A 13,078-nucleotide genomic window follows, 5' to 3' on the forward strand; every position below is an offset into this window, starting at 1 on the left:
TTTATTTTTCAATTTTTGTAGAGAACAACGGAAGATATGAAGGAGATAAAACTACCTTAATCATCCCACGAATGGTAAGTAATTTTTTTCCCATTTGTATAGATTACTAACATACTTAATTAAATTATAATTCTTGATCTTATTTTATTTCATTTATGTCTAGGTTGGAACTTTTTGGTGATTTTGATTTTAGAAAACAAAAAACCTGCATAATATTGTTATATGATCCATTTTGGGCAGTCCCTTGACTAGAAACTATTTCTTTTGGTAAGTAATTTTTTTTTTTTTTTCTTTTTTTTCCATTAGTATAGATTACTAACATACTTAACTGAATTCTAATTCTTAATCTTATTTTATTTCATTTATGGGTAAGTTGGAGCTTTTTGGTGATTTTAATTTTGGAAAAGAGAAAACCTGCATAATATTATTACATGATCCATTTTGGGCGGTCCCTTGACTAGAAACTATTTCTTTTGGCAAGTAGATTTTTTTCTCATTTGTATAGATTCCTAACATACTTAACTAAATTCTAATTCTTAATCTTATTTTATTTCATTTACGGATAAGTTGGAGCTTTTTGGTGATTTTGATTTTGGAAAAGAGAAAACCTGCATAATATAGTTACATGATCCAATTTGGGCAGTCTGGAAACTATTTCTTTTGGTAAGTAAATTTTTTTTTTTTTCATTTGTGTAGACTACTAACATACTTAACTGAATTCGAATTCTTATCTTATTTTATTTTATTTCATTTATGTGTAGGTTGGAGCTTTTTGGTGCTTTGATTTTGGAAAAGAGAAAACCTGTTGTTGTATGATCCATTTTGGGCAATCCCTTCGCTGGAAACTATTTCTTTTGGTAAGTAATTTTTTTTTTCTATTTGTGTAGATTACTAACATACTTAATTATATTCTAATTCTTAATCTTATTTTATTTCATTTATGGATAAGTTGGAGCTTTTTGGTGATTTTGATTTTGGAAAAAAGAAAACCTACATAATATAGTTACATGATCCATTTTGGGCAGTCTGGAAACTATTTCTTTTGGTAAGCAATTTTTTTTTTTTTCATTTGTGTAGACTACTAACATACTTAATTAAATTCTAATTCTTATCTTATTTTATTTTATTTCATTTATGTGTAGTTTGGAGCTTTTTGGTGCTTTGATTTTGGAAAAGAGAAAACCTGTTGTTATATGATCCATTTTGGGCAATCCCTTCGCTGGAAACTATTTCTTTTGGTAAGTAATTTTTTTTTCTATTTGTGTAGATTACTAACATACTTAATTATATTCTAATTCTTAATCTTATTTTATTTCATTTATGTATAGGTTGGAGCTTTTTGGTGATTTGGTGATTTTGATTTTGGAAAAGAGAAAACCTGCATAATATTGTTATAAGAAGTAAGTTTCTATTACTTTTCTAGTGCTGCTGAGTTGTATGTTTCATTTATTGTTATTCTGAATTCATAGGCTTTCTAAATTCTTTATAGGTCTCTTCCACATATTCCTAAAATTTATCTTCTAAAGAACCTATTCCTCCAGGTTGCCTCTTCCTTGAGAATTGAAATTAGCTGAGCTTTTTCTGTGTTGCTTGACATTGCATCTGAAAGAGATTTGAAGAAGTTTCTATCGGTATGTTACTGGTATTTACTTTTTTATTTTTAATATCTTTTTTCCCCTTTACGAGTCATTGTGCATTGGTAGGCTACATAATTGTTGCAGTGGTTATTCTTCTTTAGTTAATCTGCAATGATTCTTCCGCAGAAAAATATACCTAAAAAAGTAATTCATGATAGTAATAAATCTTTGAAAAAAAAGATTATGAATGTTGTACTATTCTTCTTGAGTTGTGAAATATTAACTTCTTCCATAGATAAATTTAGAAATTGTTTATATTACGGCTATCTGTTAAATGTACATTTTATGTCTTTGTTTCCTTTTATGGCAGGTAACTAAGGAATGTTTGCAAAAAGGCATTGCTGCTTGCAAGGATGGTGCTTTGTTTAGGAAAATCAGAAAGAAAATCAGGTATATATATATTCTTGATGGTGTCTTGGATATGAAAAGGAGCTGAACTTTTGTAGATGAAGAAATATTAACAAATTTCTTCCAATGAAGATCTTGTTAGTGTGCAGTACCGGTCAAAAATACTAGAACTTAATGGGGATTTTATATGGTTTCGCATATGTGGAAAACCATGGAGTCATTTTTGTTTTATATATTCTTTTTCTTTTTCTGGCATTGCAGTTCTGTAAACATTTATTTATTTATTTATTTATTTTTTCCTTTTTGAAATGTTTCAATTGTGCTTATTCCTAGAACAGTTAGTACTATTTTTATAGCTTTGAGATGAAAGTTCAATGTTTGACTTCCTATATGGTTGCTATCAAGGATGCAGATTTTTCTAATGTGTATGCTGTGTTTTGTTGTTTGCCACATGGAACCGCACAGGTCCTTTAATAATTCTGTGACATGATTTCATTCATGCAATTAGAAAATTTATTTTATTTTATTTTTGATAAGTGCAATCAGCAAAATTGTGACCCACTGAATTCTTTTTCTGAAAGTTGAAAAACATTTAATCCGCTGACTTCTGCAAGCTGCAAACTATACATACAAACATGAGTGATCACCATTCAATGTTGCAAACTAATTTATGTAACTAGCATTACATACTGTTGATCATTTGCTTGAATGTAATCCTTGAATTTGTGTCTAGTGACCTGTGACCACCATGGGCTTAGTCAAGTGGCATGTCGTTCTCCTTCCAAATGAAAGACCAAGGAGAATGTAACTTTAATGTAATTCTTGAATCTGTGTCTAGTGATTACCAGTCAATGTTGCAAACTAAAGCTATACTATATTTCCTTGTATTGCCTTTGTATTGGATTTCCTGTAGGAGGTTTCTTTGTATTGCCTTGTATGGCTAACTTGGCATTACCAAGGAGAATGTTCCTTAGAGGGTGCTGGATTGACTTATGAGTTATGATGTACATATTTTTTCATTTTGTGGGTTCTGTCAATCAGGGGAATTGGTGCAACTGCTTTGCGAATTTTTTTTCTTACATTGAATACATAAATATTTATTATAAATGTTGTACTATTTTTTGATGATCATAATTTTCAATGAAACAGCTTTCGTATTGCTTCATACAGTGCATACAGAGTATTGAGGACCAAGTTGATCACTTTGCAGAAAAGGCAAATATTGAAATCAAGTAATAGTATGCAGTTTTTGATGCCAAAGTTGTGATAAGATTCCAAGAGGGCAATTAAAAGACAAGAAGAAGGCTTAAGAGAAGTTGATGTTTCCTTTTTGATAGATAATTGGGTGGCTATGAGTTTTTATGTTTGCCTAGAATATTAGTTTTCAGTTTTCTTTATAATATTTCTAGTGATTGGGTTCTCAATTTGGATGAAATTTTACTTTCCTAGCTTGTTTCTAGTTTGTACTCTGTAGGTTTCCTGAGACTTCTATGGCAAACACAATGAATATTGTAATGACACAAATATAGCAATTTGTTGTTATTGTTGTGTTTTTTTTGCATGATAGTGTGTATGTGGCCTGTAGAATACTAATTAATTTTGAATTTTAATTTAATTTTTTTGTTAAACGAGCCGAGCCCGAACCGAGCCCGAGCTTTTAAAATCAAGACGAGCCCGAGCCCGAGCTCAAATTTTTGAGCTCGTCACGAGCCAAGCCCGAGCCCGAGCTGATCCCATAAACAAACGAGCCGAGCCCGAACAGCCTAAAGCTCGGCTCGGCTTGGCTCATTTGCAGCCCTAGTTGTATATTCAATTCAATCTTTACGATGACACTTATGTAAAAGTGAGCTCTCTCAACCTCTCTGCATATCTATACATAGGGGTGTGACGGGTGTCTGTTTATCTGATAGAATTGGCATATTTGTGTATAAGATCTGTAAACTTACATTTTGCGCATATCTAAAAATCTATTCAATCATGTATTTTGGTGTCCATACATGTCATAGAAGTTCTGATACCCAGTAAGTTGACATACAATCGCAAATAATAATAAATAAGAACAAACAACCACCTAAAACGAATAATATTTGTCTAGATAACAATTAATAAATAAGAACAAAAAGATACCAAATTTAACTTGGTTTTAACGTCAACTAAATTATGTTTTCTTGTCCATGAGTACACTCTTTCCTAAAACTATAATTCTCAAGTAGGTTTCAACCTAAGACATGTCCAGTGTAGAGACATAATCGTAAAGAAAATTCCAAACAATCACCGTGATGGCTTAAATTCTATCAGTTAATTGTTGCTTTTTGTAAGAAGATCGATGATCGATTCACATGAATGCATTGTGCATGGGTCCACCTGCAACTAGAATCATCACGGCTGTTGAATCTTTTTGCATGTTCCAGATGTCCCAATGTCACAAGCCTTCATTCTAGTATTAGTTGTTGGATATTGATAATGCTTGTTATTACAAAAGGGGTTTGATACAAAATTCTGAATTATAGTTTCATGTTTGTATAAAGCTTTGTATGGTTTTAATGAATGTTATGTAATGGCATTTGTCCAAATGTAGGATTATATGTTTAAAAAAATTTGTTTTATTAGGATTTGATTTATGGATATCATATTACTCCGTATGTTTTAGCAACATTTAATTTATTGAAAGATTGAGGAGATTTGATTTGTTATGCGATTAGGCTCCTAGTTGCTATGAATTACCAAGCTCGATTGGGAATCATGGCGGCAGGTTCTTATGGAGTTGCTCAATGTTGGATGCGAGTCTTCCTTTGGGGTGCCCATCAAATTGAGGCAAGTTTTTTAGTAATACAATAATTACACTGATATATCATGATATATTACTAACAATTCTTCTCATGTTTTAGAATGGGCCTCAATATCCTTTACCCACCCTTGAGGTCATTGGAAGAGGGGTGGTAATAAATGAATTCAAGGTACGTGTATTGTAGATATGTAGCGTCGGTATTTAGTGTTTAATTGAACTATTTTTAATTTTCATGTAACATATCTTGCCCTTAAACATAGGAAATCATTGCTGGGTCTGACAAAGGGCGGTCATGCATATTGGAAAAGAGCACTTTACTAGGTGATGCAATATCAGATTTGACCCCGGTATGTGTTACGTTAAAGTCATCTTATGATTATATAATCTAATATAATGCTTGGGATATTCAATTGATATTTTCTCACATTATTTTAGGTCACAAATTTTGAAGAACGGGAAGAAATTCTTTATGGTGGTGCTCCTCAAAACACTTTTCAAAAACACATTAGATTTAGAAACCAAGGTGAGTTCAAACCTTTCTTATGCAAAATGCCCATTTCTGTTTTTTGTCAAGGGTAATTTAGTTTGGATATTCCATTTTTATGTTGTGTATTTGTTCAACTAAATCTTTCATAATGTCAACATGACATGTTGTCAACAACTATAATTATTTCATAATTGGTGTTTCATTCCTTGATCAATTGGCATTTATGCAACTGTATCCTGAATCTTTGCCAAGATGCACTGTGGTTAGAAAAACTAATTATTGACATTAATTATGATAAATTTAATCAGAATCCACTTGAAATAATTTCAGAAACTACACAATCTTGATTACAAGTTATGTTAACTTGATGTCTCTTAAGGTTTCACATGATGTTGCTGGACAGAAGAAACCAATGCTTTATGATCATCGACCATTAAAGTTGAATAAGGATGATTATGAGAGAGTCTGTCGGATTCCAAAAAGAAAGGTTCCATTTTTCTGTTCTGCATCAGAAGTATCTGTTAATTTACTCCATTCTGAAAAGTCATTGACTGTTTGCTGATTGTGTTTAAGAGGGAGCTAACTTCTGGGAATAGTCATTGATTGTTTACTAATTGTGTTTTATTTATTAAGGAGCTAGCTTCAGGGATCTGCCTAGTTTACTGTTTGGTGAAAATAATAAGGTAAAACGGGACCCATCAATGGAGGTGGTGTTGCTTCCTTCTGGGAAACCTTTGGTACTGTTGTGTTGCTAAAACCTCAATCCTTCTATTATGTAATTGTTCTCTTGCTCATCAAGCCAACTCTAATTTCCTTTACCAATTTACGATGAACACAACATAGGTACCAGATTATGCTATCACGTTCGTCTGCGGGACACCAACAAAGTATGCGCTATTTTTGTATTATTTATTTTTCCTTTCTAGTCAAGTATAAAGTTTCCAAATTTTTATATGTAGGCCATTCGATAGTTTGGGCAGGGATGATATTATTACAACGGTAGTGACCAGAGCAGAACCCCACAATTAGGTTTCAAAACTTTTTCTCTAGTTTACTAGTTATAAACATGATCAATTAGCCAACTTTGTATTGAAATTATTTTTTTAAAGGTTATTCTTCACCCAGACTAAGATCGAGTGCTCACTGTTCTGAAAATGCACGATTACAAGGGTTTCCTGACCTTTACAGGCTTCAGGCCTTATTAAACAGAGGTATGGTACTAAACCATACTTTCATGGCATGATTATTTGACATGACTTTCCAAAACTTAGTGGTTAACAAACGAGACGTAATGCTCAAATCAAACTGTCATATACAATTAATATCAAATAAAAGAGTTAGTTATGAAACGTGTTAGATTTGATTTCTCTATTTAGAACTTGTGTGATGTGAAAGGCTGATCCTAATTGACATGTGATGGACCTTTTGCTTGCCTCTCCCTGTTGAATTTGGGAGGTGCATTTGATAGATGGATGTACCTACATAAACTTAGGCGTTATCTCTTAACTCCTAATTTATTTTTATGTGATAGGCATATGTTAGTTCCTAATTCATTTTGAGATGGTAGTAATGGGTTTTCTCTATTTCATTTTCAGGTATATACAGGTTGGGAATGCAGTTGCATTCCCAGTATTTATGGCACTGGGATATACTTTAGGTAAGGCTTGCCAAGGAGTGGATAATAGCGAACCCTTGATGACCCTTCCTATGAAGTTCCCGTCTGTCTCAAAGATATACTGTGCGCGGATCAATTTGACTAAATCAAAACCATTCAAAATTTTAATTTTTATTTATATTACTTTAAAATTGTTACCAGAAATGCTTTTCTTTAGCTGGTTTAGTAATGAAAAGGAAATAATGGAATATTGTTTGAATGAACATTCAATAATACTAGTATATATATGAATTCATCCAACCAATACAATTTTATAGTGTAGAAAATGCGACCATTACTTTATGAAAAGCTTTTGATAGGAAATAATAGACCTACCTTAACCTAACGATAAAAGGCAACTAAATGTTGACCAGACCTCTTCTACTTTTGAGTTATAATATTTCTTTATCAAATATAACGATTTCATTGGATAAAAATGATGATATTTCTTATCCAGGATAATGAAAGACGACGTGGTTCAACAGGGTAAGGATAATCCTAGCACAAGGAAGTTAAAAGGGTTAGATCATATCCCTACAAATATGGCGACGAACAGATATCTTCTGATCTTACACAGGCGGATTTCCTCTGATCCCGCAAATAAACCGAGGGAGAGCGACTATAAGAAGGAAATCCTACAGGGCAATAAAGGTATGAGAAAAAACTCCTAAACAAAATATAAATAGTTATTATGTGATACGATTACAAGTACTAACTTGATGGTCGGAGGGTCCTTGGCTGGCACCCCACCGGTGCCATTCGAAGTGACGTCCCTTTGTTTTGCAGGTAAACACCGTCGTTCCGAGTCGTGAGGATTTACGCATCAACAGTTGGCGCTGTCTGTGGGAACGATTAGTTCTCTGAAGAAATAATTATTCCGACGCGACTTGGCTCGGATGGCAAGACGAAAATTTCTGATCATAGAAATCATCCCAAAGTCATCAGTTGACAATGGGTTTCCATGTTCTTATATAAGGACGGGATTCTACATTTTGATTACCCGTCCATCATATTGGGGGCAAAACAATGGGTTGCGTGATGCCACCCAGTGTACAATGATAATAATCAAAATTTGGCACGTTGACCCAGGCCGTCCAATATGGTGTTTTCCATCTAGCGATGCTTGGTCCCCTCACTACTGAGGTTTGGTCGTGTAAGACCAGATTCCATCTCATATCAGGCAACAGCTAATTACAAATGCCTGATCGTTGAAGACTAAGACCTGGTCCCTCTGCACCTACATAAATGGGTAAGTCTCCACCCATCAAGAAGATCACCACCAACAAGGGGGTCTCTACCTACTAGTAAAGCCTCTACTACTAAGGATGTCTCTAACAACGGAGTCTCATTACTCCGTCCGTTCGTGCAATCAGGGTGGCCTTCTACACCTAAGAATGTATCGAGGCCTTCAGGTCCAAGGAGTTCAATGTCCTTCAAGATCCTATGAGGTTTGTATTCCCAAGGAGGTTCCTAAGTTAAGGGCGATCGTTGGACCCAACGAGGTACTGGCCACCAGACCGTCATCTGGTACTGGCCACCAGATCGTCATCTGTTAGCCGTTGGATACCACGCCCCTATCCACCAAGCATCAAGCTAGTCGCTGGACACTAAGCCTCCACCTACCAGATGACAGTCGTCACCTCTCTTCCCTTGCAGGAATTACCTATCGACTTCAGATTATGCAGAATTTTGGATTGACAATCCATTGCAGGTTAATTTTCAGTAATTCTTTCTAACACAATTTAATATTTTTAGACAACTGTAAATTGTTGCAGCACCAGACACCCCGTCTGTTGTATAAACGTCCATAGAATGGGTCATCACCCAAGATCCCAGCATCGGGGATAGAATAGTGAATCACACGATATCAATCGTCGATCTACATATGATGACAAGGTTTAAAAGATTGACATACCTTGGTGCATCGAGCTAGTCGGGTTTTTAGTCTTTTTCCTTTAGCGACCCCTCGGGGGCACTTGTCGTCTAAGACCGGTGCTCGATCCTCCGAAACCATAACCAGGTAAGTCTCTACACACCGGGAAGGGTATAACCCTTGGTTATCATAAATCAAGGCTTGGTTATCCAAAACCAAGACCTAGTCAACCAAGATTAAGAATTGATTGCCCAAAGTCTACAAAGGCTCAGTCATTCAAGATCAGTGCCCGGTCACCCCAAGTCTGGTCATCAGAGACCAAGACCAGGGCCTAACTGACGAAAATATGGTCATTAGAGATCAAGACTTAACCTACAAAGGTCAGGTCAAAAAACGATCCTCCCCCTCACGTGTTATACCTATGTGGTAATTAATTCCCTTACTAAAGGGACGAGCTTAGTTAAGCTCGTACTAAAGGGACGAGCTAAGTTAAGCTCGTAAAACCTAATTCGCTTACTAAAGGGACGAGCTAAGTGAAGCTCGTAAAATTTATTCCCTTGCTAAAGGGACGGGCTGAATGAATCCCGTAATCAATATCCCCGTATTATAAGGGATAGTAAAGAAATGTCATGTACTAAAAGAACTCGGGTTGAATGAATCCCGCAATCAATATCCCCGTACTATAAGGGATAGTAAATAAATGTCCTGTACTATAAGGACCGAGGCTGAATGAATCCCATAATTAATATCTCCATACTATAAGGGATAGTAAATAAAAATTCCTTATTAAAGGGAACGAGCTGAGGAAAGTTCGTAAAATTTAATTCCATTATTAAAGGAGTGACGACTTGAGTGAAGCTAGTCCAATTTATTCCCTTACCAAGGGAAGAGTATCTAAGGGTACAAAAAAGAATACCCAGGGGTAGAGCACCTAAGGGTATCAAAAATAGTATCCAGGGGCAGAGTACTTAAAGGTACTGAAAATAGTACCCGCGAGGAGATTGCCCAAAGGTACTAAAAATAGTACCCGATGGAAGAGTTCCCAGGGCAAAAAAAAAAAAAAAAAAATTCTTCTATTGTTCACATGAACAGTACCCGCGGGGGTACTGTTCCAAGGCCAAATATATATATATATATATATACTGTTCGCATGCAAAAAAAAAAAAAAAAATCTTTTACTGTTCACATGAACAGTACCCGCGGGGGTACTGATCCAGGAAAAAAAAAAAAAAAAATCCCACGGGGTACTGTTCCAGGAAAAAAAATAAAAATAAAATAAAAAATAAAAAATAAAAATCTTCTACTGTGGGGTACTGTTCCCAGGGTAAAATAAAAATAAAAAATAAAAAAATTTACATTCCCAAAATTAGACAAGTAAGCTTGGGAATGGGGGGCAACTGATAAGGAAAAATAGACCTACCTTGACCTAACGATAAAAGGCTACTAAATGTTGACCACCTCTTCTACTTTTGAGCTATAATATTTCGTTATCAAATATAACGATTTCACTGGATAAGAATGATGATATTTCTTATCCAGGATAATGAAAGACGACGTGGTTCAACATGGTAAGGATAATCCTAGCACAAGGAAGTCAAAAGAGTTAAATCATATCCCTACAAATATGGCGACGAACAGATATCTTCTGATCTTGCAGAGGCGGATTTCCTCTGATCCCGCAAATAAACCAAGGGAGAGCGACTATAAGAAGGAAATCCTACCGGGAAATAAAGGTATGAGAAAAAACTCCTAAACAAAATATACATAGTTATTATGTGATACGATTACAAGTGCTAACTTGATCCTCGGAGGGTTCTTGGCTGGCACTCCATCGGTGCCATTCAAAATGACGTTCCTTTGTTTTGCAGGTAAATGCCGTCGTTTCGAGTCACGAGGATTTACGCATCAACAGCTTTAAAATTATTACATTAAGATTAGTACTTTGTGAGTTGACAATATAGATAGATTAAATCACAGAATTTCAATGATTGTTAAAGTAGTATTACTAGCTAGGTTCGATTATTACTTGTGGTGTTTTGTATCTTTTTTAAAATTTAATAAATTAACCTATAAGAACGGTTGATGTGCGTCGCTCTGTGACCCCTATAGGAACGGTTGATGTGCGTCCCTCTATTGGTCACAGCTCACAACTGAATTTCTCTTCATAAGAACAACCTCCTCTTTAACTTGAAAAAAAATAAAAATAAAAAAAAAATAAAAAATCCTCCGCTAAAGCTTTGGATCTCAATGGAAGTTCCAAGCTCTAGAGGAAGGAGGGAAACCCTAGGGAGCCTTCTTCTGTAGATTAATTAAATTAATTTCTAAATTTTGGGTATGCAGGACCATACTTGGCCTTCTGTTGAAATTGATGATTGAGATTGTTATAGGATATAAATAATTACTTGTGGTGAAATTGATGACTGACATTGTGCTCAAGGCAGATAACATGCTGTGATAAATATTTCTTGGACACAGAGTTTGAGTGAGCAACATGCAATATCTGTCTCCTGGCTAGTACTAGCTAGTAGTGACCAGCTAATGAAATGAGGAGTTAATAAAGTAGCGAGGATGAACATTACATTGTATGTGGATATGGTAATGGGATTTATTCAATTGGGGAATACAGAAGGATCAACTTCCTTTATGCACGCCTGATGAACTTCAGAATACATACATAAACACACACACACATATATATATTTGATTTTTGGAGGAACAATTAACATAAGTGATAAATAAAGCAGCTAGGGTACCCTTGGGATGGAGCCAACTAGTCAAAATCCAGCATCTTCGAATGGCATGGCAGAAACCCAATCTCCATTTTTATCAAGCACCATCCCTTTATTCTTTTCAACCCACCATGACCCTGGAACATTATATTCATCCTTGAGAAAATCACAGGACTTGTTCACAAGAGCCAAACACCTCTTCACCTTCAGCTCAAACTCTCCATTACTTCCATTCCAACCTGCAACCACATGCAGAATACCTTGCAGGTTATGCCAGTCTCCTGGATTTAGTGAAGTCTTCAAGTATATTGACTTCCTACTATCCACCAGCAGCTCAATTCCAACATATGCATACCCCAACAACGTGCTAGGATAGTGCGGTATGAGGTCTATTACATTTCTCACATGTAATAATCGCAGGTTTTGCAGCGCCTTGAGCTTGTCACAGAAGACCTTGTTGCCCAACATTGGCAAACCAAACACAAAAGCCGCTACTTGGACATGATCCGCAACACCATTGTCCACCACATCAAAAGCGCTCAGAGCTGCAAGTGCCGCGCCTAGGCTATGTCCTGTGAATATCAAGCTTAAGTTTTCGTCTTTGTACTGTTCCATCAATTCTTTGATCTTTGTCAGAACTTGAGTTTTCGCGCTGGTCTTACTGAAAGGAGAGTCCGGATTGTTGGAAGTGTAAATTTTGAGCCAACCTTCCATGACCTCTGCCACATCCTCACCATCACCATCGGTACCATTGCCAGATCCCAACAATGGCGTGGCAGGCACGAGGTTAGCTTGAAAAACATCAGCCCACTCAAGAGTTCGGATGGTTCCACGCCAAGCAACATAAACTTCACGCCTGCCATTGGCCTTACTGACTTGGTCCGTGGTGACAGCAATGTATCCCATCCAGTTGGACTGGCGGTCCCAAGCTTCTGAGGATGTAGAGTTGATGAGGAAGGCGTCAGAGACATCAATGCTTGAAGTGGCATAGAGGAAGGTGATGATTTGGTAGTCTGATGCAGAAGGTAGGCATACTTGTTGGAATAATGATTTCATGCCATAGCGGCTGCTGCCACAGAATTTGGAGTTTGCATCACTGATGAAGGAATCATAGGTGGCTTGGCAGAAGTCACCGCAGCGGAGGATGAGTTTCCTGAGGCTGAGGTCAAGGGGGTCAAGCAGACCTTCCCATTCATTGCTTCCTAGTAGTTCTGCCCATGCTGCTTGTGTTTTCACTGTTGCCATGAAATCAATTGGGGTTGGGATGTATCGATGTGTAGGTAGGTAGGTAGATCAAAGAAGAGTTGATAGGTATTGGGGGTACTGGAAGAGCATGCCAGTGAAGGTGCTATGGTAGGGTTTAAATAGAGGAAATGGATAAGGATAACAGTTAACAATTCTCTTCTTTTTTCAGATTTCAATCTTTGAACATTAGTTCCATAGAAATGAGAAGGAGATACCATTTGGACCTGGTAATTTAATCGGATTTTTACATGCCTTTCATATAATGGCAGATCAAAATAAAAAAAGAGACATGAATAATAAATTTCAAGTGAGATTTT

At 36.0% G+C, this 13,078-nt stretch overlaps 1 protein-coding gene across 1 annotated transcript; it reads right to left on the bottom strand.

Moving 5' to 3' along the window:
• Positions 1–11,367: 11,367 nt before the first annotated feature.
• Positions 11,368–13,078, bottom strand: LOC132308964 (phospholipase A1-IIdelta-like). Its single transcript, XM_059807279.1, has one exon. It carries the CDS (start codon positions 12,759–12,761, stop codon positions 11,562–11,564), a length of 1,200 nt encoding a protein of 399 aa, XP_059663262.1. The 5' UTR covers positions 12,762–13,078; the 3' UTR covers positions 11,368–11,561.

The sequence above is a fragment of the Cornus florida genome, unplaced genomic scaffold (genome assembly GCF_030987335.1).
Source record: "Cornus florida cultivar Cherokee Brave unplaced genomic scaffold, ASM3098733v1 CherokeeBrave_3.0.0_Hap2_Chr05, whole genome shotgun sequence".
Lineage (NCBI taxonomy): Eukaryota > Viridiplantae > Streptophyta > Magnoliopsida > Cornales > Cornaceae > Cornus > Cornus florida.

Coding starts and splice junctions, on each gene's coding strand:
- LOC132308964 (XM_059807279.1), bottom strand. CDS start 12,761: ATGGCAACAGTGAAAACACAAGCAGCATGGGCAGAACTACTAGGAAGC.